This window comes from Arachis duranensis, chromosome 4 (genome assembly GCF_000817695.3).
Source record: "Arachis duranensis cultivar V14167 chromosome 4, aradu.V14167.gnm2.J7QH, whole genome shotgun sequence".
Classification (NCBI taxonomy): Eukaryota; Viridiplantae; Streptophyta; class Magnoliopsida; order Fabales; family Fabaceae; genus Arachis; species Arachis duranensis.
This window is the reverse complement of record NC_029775.3, coordinates 61866152-61890268: the sequence shown is the minus strand read 5'-3', so window position 1 is coordinate 61890268 and position 24117 is coordinate 61866152. Positions and strand designations below refer to the sequence as shown.

General features: G+C 34.3%; 3 protein-coding genes across 3 annotated transcripts; all 3 read right to left on the bottom strand.

Moving 5' to 3' along the window:
- Positions 1–1742: 1742 nt before the first annotated feature.
- Positions 1743–4275, bottom strand: LOC107484750 (acyltransferase GLAUCE-like). The gene is made up of 3 exons (XM_052260546.1): positions 4054–4275; positions 2821–3331; positions 1743–2122 (listed from the first exon to the last, which is right to left on the bottom strand). Exons 1-3 carry the CDS (start codon positions 4273–4275, stop codon positions 1743–1745), a joined length of 1113 nt encoding a protein of 370 aa, XP_052116506.1.
- A 2827-nt stretch (positions 4276–7102) lies between these two features.
- Positions 7103–19172, bottom strand: LOC107484757 (uncharacterized). The gene is made up of 12 exons (XM_016105301.3): positions 18147–19172; positions 17550–17634; positions 17379–17468; positions 16915–16988; positions 16596–16680; positions 16394–16483; positions 15975–16105; positions 14276–14357; positions 14134–14181; positions 13767–13839; positions 13552–13655; positions 7103–7636 (listed from the first exon to the last, which is right to left on the bottom strand). Exons 1-12 carry the CDS (start codon positions 19001–19003, stop codon positions 7517–7519), a joined length of 1839 nt encoding a protein of 612 aa, XP_015960787.1. The 5' UTR covers positions 19004–19172; the 3' UTR covers positions 7103–7516.
- A 483-nt stretch (positions 19173–19655) lies between these two features.
- On the bottom strand, positions 19656–21404 carry LOC107484749 (uncharacterized). The gene is made up of 3 exons (XM_052260545.1): positions 20384–21404; positions 19897–20214; positions 19656–19807 (listed from the first exon to the last, which is right to left on the bottom strand). Exons 1-3 carry the CDS (start codon positions 21402–21404, stop codon positions 19656–19658), a joined length of 1491 nt encoding a protein of 496 aa, XP_052116505.1.
- Positions 21405–24117: the final 2713 nt, after the last annotated feature.

Sequence of the window (24117 nt, the reverse complement as noted above, 5' to 3'; positions counted from 1 at the left end):
GTTTTTATGCGGCGTTCTGTCTTCCAAACCTGAATCGTGGTCATTGTCATGGTCATCCGCCATGTTAATGGGATGACTTCCAGGTTCCCCGACAACGGCGCCAATGTTCCGAGGGTTACCTGAAACTGTAGGCCAATCTTGGATGAGATCGTCTGTGTTGGTCGGAACCGGTGTGTCCGGTAGGTGTACGGTGGCCGGAGCTGATGTGTCCGACTTGTTGGACTTGGTAGTGGTGCTGATCCTTCGTCCCCGGAGGGTAGGGGGTACCTGCAAGGGACTCCGATGCTTAAGTTAGCAAGGGTATTAAGCAGGTATTGAGTAGAATCAGAGTGTGAGTTATACCTGGGTGCTCCAGTGTATTTATAATGGTGTGGAGTGACCTTTTTAGATAAGATAAGTTAGTTATCTTATCTTATCTTATCTTCTAGGTGAGGTCAGCTTATCTTTTATGGGAACCGCCCTTCCCTTTGTAGGCTTGGACTGCCTTAGGATTTGGGGCGTGTTCCTCTATTTGGGCCCTTCTTTGGGCTTTTCTGATGACTTGGCTGAGCTCTTTGGAAAGAGGTCGGGCTGTCCTGACCTGAAGAGGTCGGTCGCTTTGTCTGTCGAACATCTCGGGTCGGACAGCTCGACCCAGGGTATGAACAAATAACAAATTTGAAAAAATATATTTCAGATTTAAGCTGGATTTTGGGTTGGGTTGGCTCTTACACACTCCTACTGCATGACAAAGAAAACTTGAAGGCTACTTATCAGGTTCTTTGGTATCTAAGCAATCACTAGCAACTGGCTTATTTTGCTCAGTTACTAATTCCTTTAAACTCTCTAGATACACAGATTAGGGTGCTTGTTAAGGCACCAAAAAATCTATTAGTGGTTATTGTTTCCTCCTTGACCAAACTCTTATTTCTTGAAAAAGTAAGAAGTAGGCCACAGTCTCAAGATCGTCCACAGAGGCCAAATATCATGCCCTTGCTAATGGCACCTATGAGCTCATTTGGTTACTCAAGCTACTCAAGGAATTCGATATTCATCCTCCTCTTTCAGTTGATATCTTTTGTGACGACAAATCAGATATCTATATTACTTCCAATCCTGTCTTTCATGAAGGAACTAAACATGTTAAAGTAGATTGTCATATGGAAAGAAATAAGTTTAAAGAAGAGGTTTCCAACCTTAGGCACATTGCCTCCAGTAAGCAGTCGATTGATCTGTTCACCAAATCCCTTGCTCCAAGATCATTTTCTTACTTGATTTCTAAGCTAGGATTTGCACAAACTATGTGATTCCAGTCTGTGGGGGGATGTAACAAAATACAGCTACATGTATTGTGCTGCTAAATGAAATTCAAATGTAATAGACATCTCGGCCAAATTCAGAAATTAGTTAAAGTTTTCTTTGTATAGTAAGCACGTTAGTTAGTTTGTTAGATCTAATCACAACACCACTAGTTAGTTACTTATCCTTTCTTATTATTTCCTCTTTTGTACAATTCATTAATTTTATTCATAATTCATTATATCACTATCAGTCTTATTTATAGTAAATTCTACTACTAATGAAAAATACCTAACTGAACTATTTGGTCCACTTTTACTCATTATAAAGTAACAAATAAATGGCGTCAGACTTTATTTTTATTGGGATCTCTCATAAGAGTGCCTACTTTTGATTTAGAATAATACTAAAGTACTTTTATTTTTATATATAGTTATATATGTATAAAGATTGTGCCTCTGGTTTTAGAATTCCAACATTATCCTACGAAATATGTACATTTGATCTTTTGGTAAATCCAGACAGACATTAAGACCTCCATCACCTGGTGCTGCTGGTAATAGCATGACTAGACCTGGCTTAACAGTAAGTGATGTTGAACATTTTAGTTTACCCCATGCAAAATATTGGTCCTCAAGCCCCAATCTCAACCCTGAAACCAATGAGAAGCTATCTTCCCTACGAGGCACTCCTTTGTTCAATTCTAACCAATCTATGCTTGATTTAATATACTCATTATCCAACCTTTCAATTCCTTCTTGTACTTTTTTTATATGAAAAGCATCCTCTAATTCTGTGAGCTCCTTCACAGTTGCTCTTGCAAATCCAGGAACCAAAGCATTGCCTGTAATAGAAAAGTACAACAACATTTACAAAATTACACACAGAAGTTAGATTGGATTATTTACTCTTTATAAATATCTTATTTTTATGTGATGTTTTGAAAATAATTTACATGAAGTGGTGGCAAATTTTATTATGCTGTACTTTTTTATCTTTTAAATGTTAGAAGTTTCAATAGAAAATATGAGAAAAAAAAGTAAAGATGTAATTTTTTTGTTAGTTTTTAGGTAGAATAAAAAGCAAAAAGAAAAGATTAAAGGATGGAATATGAGACACTTATTTTTCTTTCAATTGATATTGTCAAGTGTGATCTTCTATGATTAAACATGTTCTCTCACATGTTTTGTTTAGTTTTACTTAAAATGTATATGGTGAGAAATCACAGTTAATAACAATTGAGAGAATCTATTTTTGATGAGAGCACCTATATAAATGCTCAAATTTCAAAAATCACATTTTTGTAATAATTAAAAATACAACCATGTTGTGTGTCATTAAAAATTAGCAACCAAATTAGCTATTTATACTACCAAATTAGCTACTAATATAAAATATGTATTAAAATATAAAATACACATTAAAAATGAGTTAAACATAAATACTTAATGGCTGATTTGGTAAATTTTATATAATGATTATCTTTTATGTACTCATAACATTTTTTTGTTAAAAATATTCTCATATGTATTTCATCCTTGCCTGCAAAGCCGTATGAAAGTTCTGGAAAAACTCTTTTCCTAATATCCACAGGAAACAACATTGTCGACACTTGATCATCTGACATATTCATCGCAATAGTTCTCGCCTTCCATATTTTACCGGCAACAACATGAAAAGTAGTCACATTCTTTAATTTACAATCCTTAATAGCTTTCATTTTAAAGCTGGCAATTTGTTGTGGAGACAAATAAAGAATCTGGATTTGGTTTTGTATTGCATTCTGTCTTACATTAATGCCACTACTTGTTCCACGAACACTAAACAAGTTTTCAATGTTTGTAGCTTTTCCATACTCAAAATGTGGGTAACTAATCTTTGGTGGGTTTCTTGCTCTTAGCAATGTCCTATCTGCAAAAGGAACTACGATTAGAAAATCACCACGTGTTAATGCAGCCAAGTTTGCCCCAAAATCTCTTACTGCTAAACCGTCTAATGTACAGTGATTGTAGTGAGTAGTTAGTGCCAAACTCCCGCAAGCAAATTGCGTCAACTGTGAGAAATAATAAAATATTTGTTTATATTATAATAACTAAAACAAATGACATAAACCGAAATTAATTATAATAACATGGGACCATCATGTGTAATTATCACATATATTGACCAAACAAGTCAGTGTTAACAGCGGAAAGAAATAGGACATTCTATTTTAGGAGAAACAAATAATAGACTTTTAATTACGTACACAAATTTCATTCTCTAATTTGTGTTTAAGAAATTTTTTAAAATCACATTCCATAAAATCAGGCCAACCAATTTTGTTTTCACTAAATTTTATATACATAGAATCTAAATCACTCGTACAATTTAGTTTCAATAAAATTAAGAAAAAAATTCATGCTAAGGAAAAATCTTTAATAAAATAATATAATTAGATTACACAAGGTAATCAATAATAAAAAATTTTTCGAAGATTTCCAAAATATGTGAACAATTCTTATAGCTTAAAATATTATCTGTAATTATGTCCCATGTAGTTGAAAACGTTTGTAATTCAGTTTTCGCGGATTGTTATCCTTCAATTTGTATTTATAGTCAAATTTGCAAGATCTGGTTTGCTAATTGAAAGAAAAATTTTAATTACAAGATCTATACTAAGTTACTATGTTTTTCTAAACGTTGATACAAATATTCTGTAACTAATATAAAATGAATTGAAATCAAATTTAAGTGTTAATTATGTTGCACTTAAGGAAGTATTAATTGACTAACCTGTACCGATAAAAGGAGTTTCTCTTTCAAATCGATTTCTTCTTCCTGTTCTTCTTGGAGGAACATAGCCAATTCCTCTAAATCTTGATTAGGTGCAAAAATATCACCAAATTCACTCAACTTTCTATTAGTTCTTGCAGCAATAACCACAATACCAGCATCATTACAGTCTATTTCAAATCGATGACTGTCCTCCAAACTTTGCACAAGTCGGCCAGCCATAAAGTTATAATGCATAAGCAATTTACCAAATGCATTACATAATTTATTGAAAATTTCAGAAAAACTCATTTCGCTACTTGGAGAATCAAAGAAGAAGACATTATCTTGGTAAACAACAAGACATAAGTCGATATTGGACAAGAAAATTCGCTTATTAAGAGTGGATTGCTCGGGATAAACAACTACTTTCTCTATCAATTCCATTATTCTCTTAAAAATCGGTATTCCCTCAATATATTAAGTTAATGAAATACCAAAAAACATCAGAAAGTGACAAAAATATATAGTGTTTGACAAAAAGGTTAAGCAAATCACTACGTCACTTTATTGCTATTAACACTACTGGAAAGTTAGAATTATGTATGTTATTCTCCATTATTATTGTTTACATATAACGATTTAATTAATAATATGTGGTTAAACATAAATTTTTTTCTTTTCTTGCGTCATAATTTAATACTTGAGACTCTCAATGCTTTTGATTTTTTATTAACACAAGTGGAAAATGTTATATCACAGTAACTCATTTTGTAACAAATTTGTAGCGTCTCCATAGACATAAATGTATAATTAATAGGAATTAGTTATACATATTTATATGACCAATAACTAATATTATCTACCTTAAAAACTTATAGTATCTAACTTAATTTGAATCTAGTAGCCAATTAACCCAATCAATTATGTAACATACATTTGAAACTTTTAACTTAATCCGGTTTCAATTTAGAGTTTTTATGGCTCAACTCCCAAATTAGGCAGATTGAACTTAAAACTGTGTCATGTGCTTTCTTTTTCTTTGCATTTCCTCCCCCTTCTTCTTGTATTACTGTCGCTGTTGCGTTTTTTTCCTTAAATTCCTTTTTCATCCTCCTGGTGTTCTCATAAATGTTTTATTTCTTTTTCTTCTTCTTTATTTGATTTTTTTTTATTCTTCTTGAGTAGGTGAAGTAAAAAAAAAATATGAAGAGGAAAAATAAAAAAGAGAAGAAAATGATGAAGTAGCATATGATAAAAAAAAACACAACTTTTTGTTAAAAAATACATAAACTTACTAATATAACTCAAAAACTTTTGCAAGTAATACCAAAAATAAAAAACAAGAAAAACTAAATTCTAGTACATCATACTAAATAGAGTGATGAAAAAAAAGATTCAATCCTCGTCTTAAAGAATTCAAAAATTAACCAGCTTAATAGCGATTCACACATAAAAGTTTACAAAAAACAAAATTCTTAAATTGATGTATAAAAATTTCTATGCTAATCCTTTTAAATTTTTGTATTGTGTATCAAAATTTTTGTGCTCAGTAATTTTATTGCATTTGATTGGATAAATCAATATTTTAGTTTTGTGATTTTTTAAAAAATTATGTGCTCGCCACCACAATTTGTGTTGTATATAAAAAAATTTTGTGCTCAATAATTTAGCTATAACATATATTGGAAAGAAAAAGATGATAGAAATAATAAACGAGGAAAAGGAAAAAAAAAGAGAATAATCAAATAAGAAAAGAAAAAAAAGAAGGAAGAGGAGGAGGTGATGAAGAAGAAGAAGAAAGAAGAGGAGATAGAAATCAAACGACAATAACAAAGATATGCTTGGTTAAAAATATGTTTTGTCACCTAGCATTTTTTAAATAATTCTGACCCCAAAAATAAGTTAAAACAAAATAAAAACTTAGTTATTGTTCCAAAAGTTATCTGAAACTGGATTGCTCTTGGGCCGGGACGTGAGGTCCACACTCCTTCTAAGATAGCGTTCGACTTGTATCGTAGCCGATGTGCCACCGTCCGAGTTCTTCGGGCGGAGGTGGAGAGTGGTACCTATAAGAGACTCCGATGCTTAAGTTAGCAAGGGCTTTAAGCAAATTTTTAGTAGATTGAAACTTAAATATACCTGAGAGGTATCGGTGTATTCAGGCACGGACCCAGGTAGATGCAAACCACAAAAATTTTGATGAAAAAACATAATTATATATAAATGTTAATATTTATTTTTTTTGTTATATTATGTTTACTCTTAAAATAAATAAATAAATAAAATAAAAAATAGTGATAATTAACTTCATGATACTACCTAATTAGGAGTTATTTGAAATATGTTTTAGAATATCAATAATTCATTTAAGCAAGTGTCACAAATTTAAATTTTATTTTGTATATATAATTTATTGGACAATGACAAACTCTTAAATGGAGTTCAAATTCACGACAAATTAATCTTTGATCTGTTATGTTAGAATATACTATGAAAAAAAAGATAAAATAAAATATCTATACATAAATTTTATAGTAGAATATTCATAGTAGAATAAATAACCACCTTTAGGAATAGTTTCACTTTTATAAGTGGATAACTATTCTTTTTATCTTAGAGGTTTGTTAAGATCTACCTTCTAAAAGATGTAAATATAATAGCAGATATTTGAGAAGGTAATTACTTATTTGAATAAGCAGGACTAGACATCCTTATCGCTTATCGTACCCAACCTCATGAGATCGGACAAGTAGAAGAAGCCGCCCTTTTTTTGGGTGGGTCTTTATCTTCATTGGATCAAGCTTTATGTATTTGGACTAGGGTATGAACAGTAATATTGTAGAACTGATTCACCCGTAAATTAGTCCCAGCTAGTTTGCTGACTTATTTGACTTTCCAGGCCTCGATCTAAAAGAGAGCTGCTTGTTACACTCAAATGGGTCAACAAAATTGTTCTCTAAGATCAATATCCCACAAAGAAAACTGGACGATTAGAAGATGCTATATTGTTCTCTGATAATTTGGCTTACAGTCTGATGAAGGGTACGAAAATGAGAATTACAATGTCTTGAGAACGTCAAAATATATATTAATCAGGTTTATTGACAAGCACAATATAACAAAATCTAGCCAATGGCATCACTTTTTGTTCACAGAATGAAGAAATTGCATGCATACTTGCCCAAATTCACTAACTCATTCTGTGATGCGTATCTTTTTCCCCTTAATTTCTTACCCATGGTACAAGCGTACAACCACGATCCTCGGACCCTCTGTTCATGTTGCCTTGCCCCAATTACATCAAATAGCTCTCCGATGTCAAGATTATAAATCTTTAGGAAGACAAGAGAAAGGAAGCAGATTTTGGAGGCAGAGAAAGAAGAGTTTTGCTGGGTTGCACTGCTTAATCATATATTGGAGTTCTTAGTACCTTGAAAACTAGCTACATTGCACTGTCGAATGTGATCTCTTGTAATGCGAATTAAGATACAATTCTTTCTTTGGCTTTCCATGCCAAGTACTTCCTATTTTCTTGCTTGTATCTTTTCCATTCTCTCAAAGCAGCTAGGATGACATGCATTGTAACCGGAAGAAAAAATGGCTGCAGCAATAGAAAAAAATATAGACATCAAAGATAAATAAATGTCAACTTGTAGCTTAAAATTATGAGTACATCTGAGTTCATTTCGTTCAAGCTTCCATGTATTGCACTCGAGTCTTGATGAGCACCATGGTTCTTCTAATCCCTTATTATATGTCTCGTTTTATTATAAAATTCTCATCCAGCTAAAGAGGATCCAGTTTTCAGCGTATGTGGGCTTATACATATCTGCATTCCCTCATTATTAATGCCAAAATGAAACAAGCAATGACGGAGCTTCTTTAGGACAATGGGAGCTATGGCCCCCCCAAGACTACTACTTTCATGTGTATAAAAGGTTATGATTTGGCTTTCACTCTTCTTGTAAGTCTTCAATAATCTATGGTCCTTGGTTCATCTCTTATTATAAGGAGTAAAGTATGTCTTTTTGTCACAATCATTTGTGATCATTTTCAAAAAAAACACTAACCGTTTAGTTTCATTCAATTTTGTCATTAACGTTTCTGATCTATTTCCAAATTACCCTTAGACATCAATTACACGTAAAACCTTAGGGACAAAATTAAATGAATTGAAAATGTTAGAAACAAAATTGAATGCAATTAAACGTTATGGATATTTTTGAAAAAACAAAATCACAAATGTTAGAGACAAAATGTAAACTTTATCCCTTATTTTAATTTAATATCCATTGGATATATATCGTTTACTTTTTCTTTCTATATCATCAAATCTTTATTTTTCTATTTTTATTTAGAAAAAACAATTATTTATACCCCTAAATTTTACAAACTAACAAAAATACCCATGAAACTAACATTGTACCCATACAAGATGGGTTCCGTATAACAAAAGTATCAAAACTCTAATTTTTTGTTGACTTTTTAATAAAATTTCCAAATTATCCCCACCATTTCTTTCAATCTCTCTGACCAACACCCTTTCCTCCACAACTCGGAGGTTATCGCTGCCATCTCAGCCCTTAAGAAGTTCGAAGCTATTGACCTCATTTTCAGGAGCCTCACCCACCACTTGGCTGCCAAAAACCTTGTTCTTCAATCACTGGAGGACGAAGCTTCTACAACACCAGAAGGAAGGGCTGTGGTGGCTCCCTAACAGAGAGGAAAGCATGGAGCTTCCGCCGTTTTGGAGGAGAGAGAAGGGGGACAGTTCTTCAACCTGGTTAAAAGAGCACGTGCGTAGAACTAGAAGTGAGTCGAGCTGAGTCGAGCTAGACCAAGCTCAAGCTCGACTCACGAAAATTAAGCTTTGCTCACGACTCAACTCCTTAACAATCGAGCCTATTTTTTAAGCTCAAACTTGGTTCATTTAATTTATCCAAGCCCAAACTCAGCTCATGAACTTATCCAAGCCCAAACTCGGCTCATTTAATTTATGAGCTCAATTTCAGGCTCAAGCACAGCTCACCAACCTAACTTATCGAGTTATTAACGAGTCGAGCTCGAGCTAGCTTGACTCACTTCCAGCCCTAAGTCGTGTGTAAAGGCAAAGCCTTTGAGGGGAGGGATCCTAGCCGATGAAATGGGGCTCGGAAAGGCTCTCACTCTGCTCTCTCTTATTGCTCTTGATAAAGTTAAGAGCCTTGATGTTGGTGATGGGGAGAGCAATGCAACGCTATTTGTGTGCCCTGTTTCTGTGTTTTCAACATGGATTTCGCAATGGGAGGATTACAAAGAGAGTCAAGATGAAGATAAATGACGGGGATAATTTGGAAATTTTATTAAAAAGTCAACAAAAAAATAGAATTTTGATACTTTTGGCATACGAAACCTATATTTTATTGGTACGTTAGTTTTTCTATTTAATAGGTACTTTTGTCAGTATTCATAAAGTTCATAAGTACAAATAGTTATTTTTTCTTTTATTTATTTATATCATGATTTCATATTACTATTATAAGCAATATTTCTTAAGTTTGTAATTAGAAGGATAAGTTAATTATTTCAAATTATAATGATTTTACTAAATGGAATCCAACTATCAAATAATAAATTTTTTTGATAAATAATAAAAACAAGTGAGTTTATACTATTTTATTAACTTTACTTTATAATACAAAATTACTTTTCAACTAAACTATAAAATGGATAACTAATGGCACATGATTTTATTAGTGGAAGTGTTTATCAGTATAAGTGTTTATTAAAATATTTTCTATGTCGCTGTTAAAGTATGTTATTACATAATAGAATAAGTAGTACGATAAAATCAAATAGAAAAATTCTTATGTTTTAAGTTTATCTTTTTATATTTTTTTATTGATTTTAAAAAAAATGATTTGGACAAACAAAAATATCTATTTATTGTAATTTTATATGCTATTATGTTAATTATAATTTTTCAATTTTTTTAGAATTTATTACAATAGTATAATTATGAATTTATAATTATTGAAAAGTTAAAAAATTAACACATTTAATTTGAATATCAATACTTTTACATAATATATACTTAATTATATATTTAACTCCGCGTATGTTACACTTGCGGTACATAGCCGGTCCCAAGTCCGGATAAAGTATGAGGGTTGTGTTAGGTCTTCGACAACCAACATAAAAATATAGCCGAACTCCTATGACATGAATCAAAGACATTATTGCGCTAAAGCTAGATCGTTGCCCGGAAGCAACGCGCCGTATGGCTCGAGTACGGTGTCAAAGCAAGAGCCGCTGCATCAGTGCCCGGATGTAGTGTTAAATGAGCAAGGGTTCTCGCGTTTTCGTGAATGGACGAGGTTAAATAAGCTAGTTCACAAAGTAAAAGGTAAAGGTCGAAGCGACAGAAGGTTGAGATTTGGGACATGGAACATAGGCACTCTAACAGGAAAGTCCATGGAAGTGGTGGACACCATGACAAGGAAGAAGATTAACATTATGTGCCTACAAGAAACGAAATGGGTTGGTGCAAAGGCTAGAGAGTTGGATACTTCTAGTTTCAAACTTTGGTATACAGGAAATGTGAAGAATAGGAATGGGGTTGGAATAATTGTGGATAAGTAGTGGAAGAAGGACGTAGTGGATGTCAAGAGGGTGGGAGATCGGATCATCTCTATCAAACTTGTGGTGGAGGGAGGTGTTTTTCATGTGATTAGCGCCTATGCACTGCAAGTGGGTTCGGACGAACAACACAAAATAAGGTTTTGGGAGGATCTAGAGAGTTTGATTCAAGGCATACCTTTGGAAGATATGATTTTCTTAGGAAGAGATTTAAATGGCCATATTGGGAGAGAAGTGACTGGATATGGGAGTATTCACAAAGGCCATGGTTTCGGGGTGATCAATGCCGAAGGTAAAACTATTTTGGACTTTTCCTCAACATTTGATCTTCTCATCGCAAATACATGTTTTAAAAAGAGAGACGAACATCTTATAACCTATAATAGTGGCATGACAAACTCTCAAATCGACTTCTTCTTGTTGAGGAGAGTTGACCGTAAATTTTGCATTAACTGTAAAATTATCCCGAGAGAGAGTTTGACAACACAACATAGGGTGCTCATCAGGAATTTTCACGTGGAGCAAAAGTCGAGAAAAAGACATCATACGAAGAATCCAAGAACGAGGTGGTGGCGGATGAAAGGTGAGGAACAAAGAAGCTTCCTAAGACGGGTAGGAGAAGAGGCAAAGTGGGGGATGGGAATGGAAGCGCGGAAGAGATGTGGAAGGAGATGGCAGAAGTTATTAGAAGAACAACAAAAGAAAATTTTGGTGAATCTAAAGGAATATGACCAAGAAACAAGGAGTCCTGGTGGTGGAATGCGAGTATACAAGAAAAGATAAAGATAAAAAGGGAATGTTTTAAAAAGTGGTCTTTATGCCGCAATGCAGATAACTGGAAAAAATATAAGGCGATTAAAAAAGAGACAAAAGTGGTTGTAAGTGAAGTAAGAACAATAGCATATGAGGGTCTCTACTAGTCTTTGGGCACGAAAGAAGGAGAAAAATGTATATATAGAATCGCAAAGAGCCGGGAAAGAAAAACGAGAGATTTGGATCAAATTAAGTGCATAAAAGATAAAGATGGAGAGGTGTTAGCTCAAGAGGAGAAGATTAATGAATGGTGGAAGAGCTACTTCTACCAGTTATTTAATGAGGAACAGAAGACTCTTCCGAGTCTTGGTCGATTATGCACAAGGAAAGAAAATCAAGACTTTGACTACTATCAAAGAATTCGAGACTTCGAGGTAAAAGAGGCTCTAAAGCAGATGAAAAATGGCAGAGCAGTAGGACCTAATAATATCCCGATTGAGGTTTAGAAGGGTCTTGGAGAAAAATGCATCAACTGGTTAACCAAACTTTTTAATGAGATTTTAAAGTCAAAGAAGATACCTGATGAGTGGAGAAAAAGTACCTTGGTACCTATATACAAGAATAAGGGGATATACAAAGTTGCGAAAACTATAGAGGGATTAAACTTATGAGTCATACTATGAAGTTATGGGAAATGATGATAGAACGGAAGTTGAGAAAAGAGACACAAGTAACAGAGAACCAATTTGGATTTATGCCAGACAGATCTACCACTGAAGCGATATACCTATTAAGAAGGATGATGGAGAGGTATCGTAGTAATAAAAGGGGATCTACATATGGTGTTTATTGATTTGGAAAAAGCGTATGATAAGATATCAAAGGAGGTCTCATGGAAGGTTTTAAAAAAGAGAAGAGTAAGGATCGCATATATTCGAGCAATTAAAAACATGTATGATGGGGCACAACTAGTGTGAAGACTCAAGGTGGTGTGACAGAGGAATTCCCTATTGGTATAGGAGCACTAGGGATCATTCTTAAGTCCATACATTTTCACATTAGTCTTGGAAGTACTCAGAGCACATCCAAGAGCCTGTGCCATGGTGCATGCTTTTTGCCGATGATATCGTCCTTATGGAAGAGTCAAGGACCTTTTCACATTAGTCTTGAAAGTACTCATAGAGCACATTCAAGAGCTTGTGCCATGGTGCATGCTTTTTGCCGATGATATCGTCCTTATGGAAAAGTCAAGGGAAGACCTAAATAAGAAGTTGGAGTTATGGAGAGAAACTTTAGAAGTGTATGGTCTGCGCATAAACCGTAGCAAGACGGAATATATGGAATGTAAGTTCAGTTTGAGAAGGAAAAACTCCAATATAGAGGTGAAGATTGGAGAAAACATCCTACGAAAAATTAAAAGTTTTGAGTATCTTGGGTGCATCATACAGGATAATGGATAGATTGAACAAGATGTAAATCATAGGATCCAAGCAGGTTGGTCAAAATGGTGGAGTACATCTGGTTTTATATGCGACAAAAAATGCCTCTAAAACTTACAGGTAAATTCTATCGCACCACTATAAGACCGGTTATGCTGTATGGTACGGAGTGTTAGGCGGCTAAAGGAGAGCACGAACATAAGCTGAGTGTGGGAGAGATGAAGATATTGAGATGGATGAGTGGTCATACGCGATTGGATAAAATAAGGAATGAAGATATAAGGGAGAGAGTTGGAGTAGCACCCATTGTGGAAAAGATAGTTGAATCACGTCTCAAGTGGTTTGGACATGTGAGAAGAAGATTAATAGAACATCCAGTCAGGAGGGTGGATGAGATTGAAGATGGACAAAGGACGAAAGACAGAGAAAGACCTAAGAAAACCATCCATGAGGTGGTCAAACGAGATCTACATGTAAACGGTCTCTCTGTAGACATAATACATGACAGAACACAATAGCGTCATTTGATTTATGTAGCCGACCTCACTTAGTGGGACAAGGCTTTGTTGTTGTTGTATACCTAATTATATATTTGGACCTCCTAATTTTTTTCCCAAGATCTGCCACCGGAAACAAGTGCATTCAAACGATTGAATGATGCAAACATCAAGTATTGATCTACATATACCAGGCTAAAAGAACTAACCGAATAGATGGCAAAACAATGCTCAAACGAATAGTAGCTGATAGACATAATTGAAGGATGGAAAAAGGCATTCTCCACCAGAGATCTTGCTTGCCTTGATGATACTGACAAGAAAAGAGATTGGTCATATTTTAGTAACAAACAGCAGCCTAAATATCTTCATCAACGCCACTAATAACCTTTTAAAAATTGAAATAAGCTTAAAGGAAAGATACCAGCAGATGCATTATAAATTCCAGTAGATGCATAACTTTGAGCAAACTTTGCAGCTTCCAGAGAAAACTTCACCTGCTCATCAACACATAACATTCAGGAGGTAAAGAATTTAATATCCATATTTTAAAAATTAAAAGTTAACGTACAGAGAATATATACAAAAGAAAATATTAGACAGAGTTTCCAGCAAAAATCTGAAATTCAATATTATAAACATAAGATATTTAGATGTGAAATGGGGAAAAATGAATTATGCTATATGCACTAAACACAGGACATTTCAACCAATGGAATGTGGTTGACATCATAGTCCATGTTAAAAACACATAATCCAATCTACAACAACCAAGAAACATTTACAATCACCTGTTTTCCAATTTCATCAATGATAATCATTCTTGGCAATGATTGAACCTGCGTAGAAATGGAATTTCAGATTGAAAAGCATTTAGCAAAGAATAGCCATTTTAAAATTTAAAGACACTCAGCTGATAACTGATAAATATACCAATCTGGAAAGAGATCCAAGTGTCGTCGCACATGAATGTAAATTAAAGCATACATGCTTCCCTGACAAAACATCCAACTCCCTACATAAAATCCACTGACAAAAATTATATTCACTGCAGTTTAATTATTAAGGAATATTTTTTTTTTAAACAAAAGAAATACTAATAATAATAGTAATAAATGCCTTTGATATAAATGAATATATAAATAAATATACAAATTCTACTTATATCATCCAAAGAAGATAAGAGTCAATTTCAGTGAGATAAGAAACAAGGATGAAAATGCATTTAGTTAACTTCAATGGGAACATATTAAAAGTGTTAGAGAGGTACGGCAGTACCAGTAAATCAGAATGAATAGAAACTATGTATTATCACAGACTGACAACAGTATAGAATGAGTATAGCTGTATTAAAATGCAGGAAAACAAAAACAAATAACAAAAACATCGATGAGGATCGCTTCATACTCCTAAACCTCACCACCAATAACAGCCAAGTGTTTTTTCTTTAAGGTGCAGATGAACACTGATCAAATGATGACATTGCTTCCGATCAAAAGCCACATAAATATAAAGACACTACTAGAATTTTTTGATATGTTGAAAATAATATGGAGTTTTAACTAAAAAAAAATAGAAAAGGAATACAGAAAATAATCTTTAAACCCAAACAAGTTTAGTTTTCCTGGTTTCATATGATCATATATATAGTTCTTGTTGCTCTCCCTCTAAACCTACCTGCTATTCTCTATCGGATGTATTCCATTTAGTGAGGATTCTATGTCTTTTTTACATCGTATGACCAAGCTATCTATGGCAATATTCTTCCTTCCAATAGAGGTTTCTCCAACTTTCTCCCATATCATTCATTCCAAAAGCTATTACATTTAGTGTTCCACTAACGCATAGCAACATTCTCATCTCTAGAGTATATTTAAGTTCTTCTCATGTCGATTTTCACCACCCACCATCCACTGTTGTTTTCCTTGAAAGTTGAAATTGAGAGGTAAATTTACTGCAGCTATTTTATGGAACAAATCAAAGGAGAAAACTATCCTTGTTTTATTGATAATTACTTGACAACAAGTTTATATTGGCAAATGATATAGGTACAAATTTGCCTCCAGAAAAAGGATTTCATGTAAGCATATTTCCTAAAGTTGTTTTCAGATGAAAGATTTTTATAGAAATTAGGAAGCAACGCATTTTCTAAATTTTTAAACACCAGCTTGTTAAGAAAAGGAGAAATCGTATTTTCCACACCCAGAGAGAACACTTTCCTTTGACTGTTATATGGCTTATATCAGGTGTAGGAAATTACATTTCAGAAAATGCTTTTTCCATTAAAAGAAAGAAACAAATTTTAAAATATTTCCAAGAAGATACACCAGAGAATACAGACAATATAACTCGGAAATATTTCCCATAAAACAAAGGAAATGAATTTGTTATGCCTCGAAGAATTGTATTATTAGAGCAGAACCTAAAGGATACATAATGAATTATAAATTTTTTTAATTGAATGAGATTCCCCCTTTTAATATATATGTCCATTTAGGAGCTTGTGACATGCAATTTAGGACACATAGCACTATCAAGCTTCCAAAATAATTTTAACAGGTCAAAGAAAATTCCTATTCAAAACATGTAATTAATGTTTTCTAAAGAATACAAAAAGGATTATTACTCTTACCATTCTGTAAAACCTCTTTCACTCCCTAGGAGGATGTATGCCCCTGATTGACCAACATATAGGTTATCAGACTTGAGACCAAGGAGTTGCCGCAACTGCCCCATTAGAACTTCAAAAAGCTTCTGGAGATTCTGTTCATAATATGCATGTTTCCATGTTTAGAAACTGAACTTATGATATCTATGTATACCAGCATAAACAAATAGCATAATATTCTCTATCTAAACCAGAACATAAATAAAAGTGCTTTAAAATAATTGCTGAATTGTAATGGCTCAGATATATCAATTATTTGTTAATGAGAACTTATTACACTGGGTTGAAAATAAACAGAATAAAATTTTCCAAAAATTGGGTTACTTTCGATGTATATAATTTAAGATTTTGATTAATGAGTGTTAACAAACTAAAAGGAAAACCTGGGGTGAAATCACACGTCTGTCTGGATCTTTACTCTCCAAATCCTTTACACAACTTTCGGGATTCCATACAACAACACCACCCCACATCTGCAATATTCCAAAATAGGCTCTTCATAACAATCACAAATTTGGAATTTTATAAGACATGTAATATTACAAAATGATAAAGTAAGGAAATTTTGAAGGTGAGATGAATAACAGGAGATATAAAGCCATTAGTCTTAGAGAGATCTCCATTTGGAAGCTCCAATTGCAGAGGACATTCCTTTGCAGATGGTATATACCTGCCATTATATACAAGGAAACATTTAATGTAAGCTCTGTCTAAACGCAGATCAGAATCAACAAACTAATCACAATAGAGAATTGTAATAGCAGTAGAGACAATGAGACAGAAGAAATTTCAATTTTTTCCATTTAATGCTAGCACTAGGAAGGCTATCAAAAGTAAAAGAAGAAACGAATTCTTAGATTATGAAAAGAAGTAAATAAATCTAGGATTGAGCTGAAGAGTATACACCACAAGTTGCAATACTTTAGATCTCCCTCCTGCTGCAACTGAAGTATCTAGATGCCACTCATTTGAATTAAGCTGTTCAACATCAAAATATTTACATCAAATACATCACCAAATTTATTATTGTTGTATCTCAGATAGATATTAAGTAAATACTACAAGAAAAATTGCAAGGTTCTGCATATACTTTCTAATGCATTAGCAGTGATAAAGAACTCACGTAAGTTGAACCATCTCTACAAAAGACATATGCATAACTCAATAGACAAACGAACTTCTAAATGATCAAAGCGCTGTGACTTTATCTGATAATCACTAATTATGCCAACAAATCAAATATTTTTGGGTAGAAAGGCACATCATCTATCCAATGATACAAAAGTAGAAAGGGTCTAAAAGTTAGAACTAAATAATGGTAAATTTGCTACAAACTATAAATAAGTCAAGACCAAAGAGAATGTATACAAAGAAAGGAAGATCCTTGGTACTGAATATGTGGCTTCCATGTATATCATCCCAGTACGAAAAGGAAGACTTTGGCGTGTAGTATAAAACCTGCCAATTAGGAACAATAAAATCATTCAAATCTAAACAATGCCACGACTTTTTAACCATCAAATGTATAAAAGGCTATACCTGGCTTTCAACCGTTATGTTTGCTATAGGTTGCAAAGCTTGGATCACAGGTTGCAACAGAGTCTTGTCAATTTCATGAAAACTCCTATATTAAGATCACCACAGAAACTTCAGGATGAAACTCTTTCAAAGAAAACTAAGCTAATAATATTCATGACAACACATATAAAAGCAAAAGAACAGTTCAACAACGATCTAGAATAACTGTTAAAGCCTCTATGTCACCACTTAAAACATGTGAATTCTGAGTGCCTAACTTATAAATAACATATCTAGATACAGCATAGCAAAATAAATACTTATCATCCATCTAAGATGAATTTCTATGCTCTGCAATGTAAAAAGTTTTACACTATCCAATCAATCAAATTGCAAGTGAGAAATCATGATGGGTACTATTGTAAAGGGTATACTAATCTGACACTTAATTGTATTTTCATTTGCTGACAGTGACTCTTTACACTGTCAGTAAATGGAACATTAATTCCTATTTATAAAAAACATCAATAGCTAGTTTTTGAAAGAAAAAAAAAAATTGAAATAAAACAACCTCATTAAAACAACACTGAAATGGAGTCTCAATTTCACAATCCATACCAATCATATATCCAATCTTGTGGCTCTGCATTGAGCAAACTGAAGGAAAGAACAATCCTGCCATCAGCACCAACCGGCATGAACTCACTGCGAATCGAATTCCCTTCATTCCCGCCATTCATAAACACCCTGGCAAAGATCTCAGCTGTCCTTGAAACCGCCTCATCCTCCGAAACGTGGCCGAGTACCCACGCATGCCGGTACTTACCCACCACAGCCCTCACTTCCCCTTCCTCCTTGTCCCCATTAAAAACCACAACACTATAGCCCTTCCCTCCACCGTCTACATTCCCCAAACAACGCTTCAGCATCTCATCAAAATCTTCGTCACTCAACTTCCCGCCAAAAACAACTTCACCACACTTCAACGGACACCGAGCTTCCGAACCCTCCGTCTGCGCGCAACTGGAGCCTGAATCGATGACCACAGAGACGTCGTAGTCACCGCCGCCGCAATTGCCGCATCGCAAGGAGTTAGGGTTCAGTTGGGACATCTTGTGGGTAATTGCTGCTGCGACGTCGTTTGGACCAAGGCCACGAGAAGCGGAGAAGTCAAAGCCGACGAATATGGCTTGGAATCGGCAGGGGAAGTGTAAGGGATCGGACTCCAATTGCGAGGAGAAGGACTCGATTCGGTCAAAGGGGAGTGGAGCGCGGTAGATTTCGATGGATTTCCAGAGGAACGGGAAACCTATAATGAATGAGAAGAGCACTGTGAGGCTGAGGATGAGGCGCTTGATGCCGGGTTTGGTTGTTCGCATGGATTTACGGTCGGGAGTAGATTCCTGCATCTGAGACTGCGGGGTTTCTTCTTCTGCGGGCTCTGGGTTTAATGGAAAATTGGATATCTCCTCCATTGTTGCACCAATCGAGGTTGTGAAGTCTATCTCTGGTCTCTGAGTTTTGCGAATTCAAACTCTGGCATGAGCTTGAATTGGCTGAGCTAAGCAGTCCATAGTATACAGTAAGAGGTGAAGTTTATGTTTTGCAATTTCATAGGTAAACCACGGCGTAAAATTTAGCAAACCGCAAATTTCAAAGACGCGAAATTAGAGTGCGTTCGATTCTAAAAATAAAAATAAAAATAAAAAATACTAAAAAATAAAAAACGTAAACCGAACGTATTTTTAATGAATCCCACTAGGAATTAATAGAATATTTATCAAGGTTGCGAAAACTGGACCCGTTATTGAATCGGTCAAGTGACTGATTTAATGGTTCAATAATTTAATTGTGATTGAACCGATTTAATTATATATAGAGTGAAATTATAAAAAATTGAAGACATAATTTAAAAAAGTTAAATTCAATAATTTTAAACTTATAAGATTCAAAATTTAACAATTTCATAAAATAAACAATACATAATTTATCATTAAAAGGCCATAAACAATTTCAAATGACAATATTCAAAACGCACATAAATGACAAATGACAAACACAATGTTTTGCAACCAAAAGAAACAATGTTCAACAAACAATACTTCAACTAAACAAAGACACTACTCATCAGAAGTCATAATCATCATTAAGTGTTCCGATATCTCCATCATAAACAGGTAATCCAAAGCCAGCATCTTCAGAGATACCATCAAAAGAAGTATTTGAGGATTCAATTACAACATCAGGCATATCCATTTCAACTTCCATGTCTCCACCATCTAATAAAATAGAAAGAAAACTCAATAAGAAATCAATGTTAACGACATGTATCTTTATGGAAGGAAATAAAGTTTGCTATGTCACTCACCATTAGGATACGAAGGCATAGCATTATCAGTGTATATTAAACTTTCAATGCCTTCAACATCTCCATTAGTAAATTCAGGATCATCCTCATCTGCCATTACCCAAAAATCTACTGTGTCAATGCTTTGAATGTCAATTGGGTCATAATTTCTCTTCTTTCGATGCAACCTAGATTGAAGGCGTAGGTTATAAGTGACATAAACAATGTCACTTAACCTTTGATGCTCTAATCGGTTCCTCCTCCTTGAATGGATTTGTTCAAAAAGGCTCCAGTTCCTCTCACATCCAGATGAAGAAGAGGTTTGATGAAGAAGACGAACTGCCATTTTTTACAAATTAGGAGCACTCCCACCGTGTAGCCTCCACCATTCACCTACGTAGGTATAAAAATCAAATACTTTTTACTGTTTACCAATTATCACCCAACATAATAAACTTTGAAACTAAACTGAACTTGGATATGAAATAAAATAAGTCAAATAACTTACCAGGTTCGAGTCTTGATGCCGCTCTCTTAGCACTTTCCCTCCCAAAACTTTCTTTACAATCTCGATACAGCTGTATCTCTTGCATTGCAGCAACTGAGTCATCACAAAGTGTTTCAACATCAAGCAAATCAAGTAAAGATCTCAAAACATTTGCCTTCTCAACAAAACCCTCACTGTAGAAAATGCCCGGATTTAAAAAGTACGCTGCCGCATGGAGATCACGCTTCAAATGTTTATCCCACCTCATTTTCAAGATACTTGTGTATGGCGTATAAGAAGCTTTCCGATTTCTGAACATGGTCTTGATAGCCTTTTTTGCTCTTTGCATGTCTTCATACACAATTCCCAAAGAGGGTTTTTCATCAGCATCAACAAGCCTCAACAACTTAATAAGAGGACCAACAATTTTCACAGTGGTAAGACAGTCTTGCCAAAACTTACTGTCCAAGACAATTGAGCTAACCATCTTTCCATTAGCACTTTTGGATAACTTATGAGAAGTAAAATATTGGTCTACCATCAATGTCTGCAAATCTACCTTGTGATCATATATACTTTTCAAAGTAATGAAAACAGTGGCAAAACGTGTGACTCCTGGTCGAACAATTTCTGTCCAACTTTTTCTTTTTCTAAGCCAAGACAATAATATCATATGATTGTAGACAAACACAGTCACTTTTGAAGCACGGGAAGCAAGGTCAGATATATGAGGAATACTTGCAATATCTTTCAATATAAGATTGATACAATGGGTAGCACAGGGAGACCAAAATATATTTGGGTATTTTTCATGAATAAGTTTTCCAGCAGATACATAATTAGCAGCATTATCAGTGACCACATGCACAATGTTACTAGGCCCAACCCACTCAATAACATCAGCAAACAAATTAAACAATGCATTAGCAGTTTTTATCACATCAGAAGCATCAACAGTCTTAACAAATGACATACCAGCAGGACAATAAACTAGAAAGTTAATTAAAGTTCGTTGCCTTTGATCAGTCCACCCATCTGCCATCAGTGTACAACCCGTGCTTTTTCATGAGCTCTTATACTTTTCAACCAGCAACTGACACTCTCTCTTAAGATCAGCCAGCAAATGAACTCTCATTTCATCATATGACGGTCCCTTAAAACCAGGTCCAATTGCAGCAACACCATCCAATGCAGGTTGAAAGTAAGGAGATTGAATTGCATTGAAAGGAATACGTGCATCAACAATCCATTTGGCAAGTCCCAACTTAGCCTTGTGCACAATTTCCTTGCTAGCCAAAACACTTCTCAAAGTCGGTTGAGATCCTGGAGTAGTTCTTTCTTTAAAGTAACTTCCAATTTGTGTAGCTACTACAGCTCTTCTCTTTCCTTTGTCTCTCGTTGTTGTAGGAACAACAACTCGTATAGGGTTAGGCGATTCAGCCTATTGTGCATGTGCTTCCCCACCATAAGCCTCCTCCTCAAATTTTCTTTTCTCCATCTCATTTTTCTTGTTTTCCATCAGAATCCTTTTGAATTGAAGTTCCACTTCTTCAGTTACTTTGCTACATACTTTGATTTGTCCAGGAATTTTCACAAGATGATATTTCATCCTATATATCCCCCCTCCATTATAAGTGTTCAAACAAAAAATACACGTATATTGTGCCTTGTTATTTTTATCATATTTAACAGTGAAATATTCCCAAGCCGGGTCAGATTTTCCTCGAGAGGAAGCTGTCTGAGATTCTTGTCCAGCAGCATTATGTTGTTGTTGTTGATCATTTTGTGACTGTTCCTCTAAATTCAGAACATACAAGTATACAACAAATTTTCAATTTCAATTTCAACATGCATCAATTTTATTCTCAAATAAAATTTTGAAGAACAGAGCATAACATAATTTTGAAGAACAGAGTAGAACATAGCAGAACATAATTTTATTCTCAAATATGTTGATCATTATACTGTTCCATTTTGAAGAACAGAGCAGAACATAATTTTCAATTTCAACATGCATCAATTTTATTATCAAATCCAACATACAAGTATACAACAAATTCATTCCACATTTGATTAATCATATAAAAATAAATAAAAGAACAGAAGCCAGAAAAAATTGAAACAGTATACAGACGCCAGAAACCCAATCTTAGCACTTTTCCTATACACTGAAGTTAGAGACGCCAGAAACTCGATCTTACCTCAAGAGAAGAACGAAGAAAAGCCAGAAAACAACACAGCACGAAGCCACGAACAGAAGCCACAAACGGACCCAAAAGCCCTAAACCCAGAAATCCAGAAACCCAGAAGCGGAGAAACCCAGAAGACAGAAACGGAGAAACCCAGAAACCCAGGTGCGCGAGCTTGGGCGACGGTGCGCGCCGGTGCACGGACGTCGGCGACGGTGCCCGAAGGTGGCCGAACGTCGGGTGTTCTTCACGACGTCCTCTGATCCGTTGTATGCAGAAGTTGCTTCAATGTTGGAGAGTGGAGAATAGATTGGGAGTGGAGCTGATGGTTGGGAGTGGCAGCTGGTTAGGGAGAAGATTTTGGAGACGGAGAAGGAGATTAGGGATTTTGGCTTTGGGTTTTCATTTTTCAATTTTGGGAGTGGCAGCAGGCAGCCTTAGGAGGAAGTCACGCGTTCTTCTTCCCCTTTTTCTTTTTTTTTGTTTTTAAAGAAACGACGCCGTTTGACTAGTAAGGGAAAAAACCGGCACCTTTAAAAACCGGCCCGGTTTGTCCGGTTCACCGGTTAACCACCGGTTTAGCCGGTTTTTTTGCCGGTTTTTCGCAGCGCAGTTTTGTGCATGGACTGGACCGGCTAAATGACCAGTTTTCGGTTAACCGGGTTGAACCTGCCGGTCCGGTCCGATTTTCAGAACATTGATATTTATACAATATGTATAATGGACTATTATTTATTAAATCTAATATAAATTAAAAAAATAAACATTTAAAATAAAATACTATTAATTTTTTAAACATAATACACTTATATTATTTAGAATAATCATCTGGATATTAGGAATAATAAACATCTGATATCCTACTTAATCGAATATTCCTAAATCTTTATTATATATTGTATAGATACTTCATTAACTCCTTATACTTCCTCATTTTTAATTTGTCTCATTTTTTAGTAATGTAACTGATTTTTCTTTAATTGCAAAAAGTCAAACTTATAAAATTTAAAATAAAAAAATCTGAGTCAAACTTATAAAATTAAAAAAATTGACTTTTCAATTTCATGTGACCACACTAAGAATGTGACCTCCGTAAGTAGGTAAAACATGGGAGTAGATCCTCTCTAATAGAAAAAAAATGGATGATGTCCAGTGGTTAATCTAATTTTTCATTGTTTTTTCTCTCTTATTTAATTTTGCTCCTATTTAAAAAATTAAAGATAAAATATCACACTTTATTCTCTCAAGTGTTTTTTTCACTGGAGAGAATCCATTTCCGGTAAAACACACTAACTTTAATAATAATACAACATACAACCATTTTTCTAATATTAAAATTAAAAAAGTATCACAAAAAAAACGTACACTTTGATTTAATATTTGATTGAATATAGAATATTATAATCAAATTTAAAATTAAAATTTAAAATACATATTTAATATTTTTATTAAAATTTTAACAAAAATTAAGTCTCAGATTCTAAAAATAACTAATACCAAAATAAACATAAAATTTATTAATACTATTACATTAGTATCTTAATTTGACATAATAAAAATAATAAT

Bases quoted from the DNA above. Each gene is read 5' to 3' on its own strand.
- LOC107484750 (XM_052260546.1), bottom strand. From the start codon at position 4,275: ATGGCTGGCCGACTTGTGCAAAGTTTGGAGGACAGTCATCGATTTGAA. The intron at 3,332-4,053 runs GTTAGTCAATTA...TATTTCTCACAG, and splicing joins AACTCCTTTTATCGGTACAG to TTGACGCAATTTGCTTGCGG. The intron at 2,123-2,820 runs GCAAGGATGAAA...TTTCTATTACAG, and splicing joins ACTTTCATACGGCTTTGCAG to GCAATGCTTTGGTTCCTGGA.
- LOC107484757 (XM_016105301.3), bottom strand. From the start codon at position 19,003: ATGGAGGAGATATCCAATTTTCCATTAAACCCAGAGCCCGCAGAAGAA. The intron at 16,484-16,595 runs GTTATTCATCTC...GGAATATTGCAG, and splicing joins CTAATGGCTTTATATCTCCT to ATGTGGGGTGGTGTTGTTGT. The intron at 14,358-15,974 runs GTAAGAGTAATA...GATTTTATGTAG, and splicing joins GAAAGAGGTTTTACAGAATG to GGAGTTGGATGTTTTGTCAG.
- LOC107484749 (XM_052260545.1), bottom strand. From the start codon at position 21,404: ATGGCAGATGGGTGGACTGATCAAAGGCAACGAACTTTAATTAACTTT. The intron at 20,215-20,383 runs GTAAGTTATTTG...AAAAAATGGCAG, and splicing joins GGCATCAAGACTCGAACCTG to TTCGTCTTCTTCATCAAACC. The intron at 19,808-19,896 runs GTGAGTGACATA...CTATTTTATTAG, and splicing joins TATGCCTTCGTATCCTAATG to ATGGTGGAGACATGGAAGTT.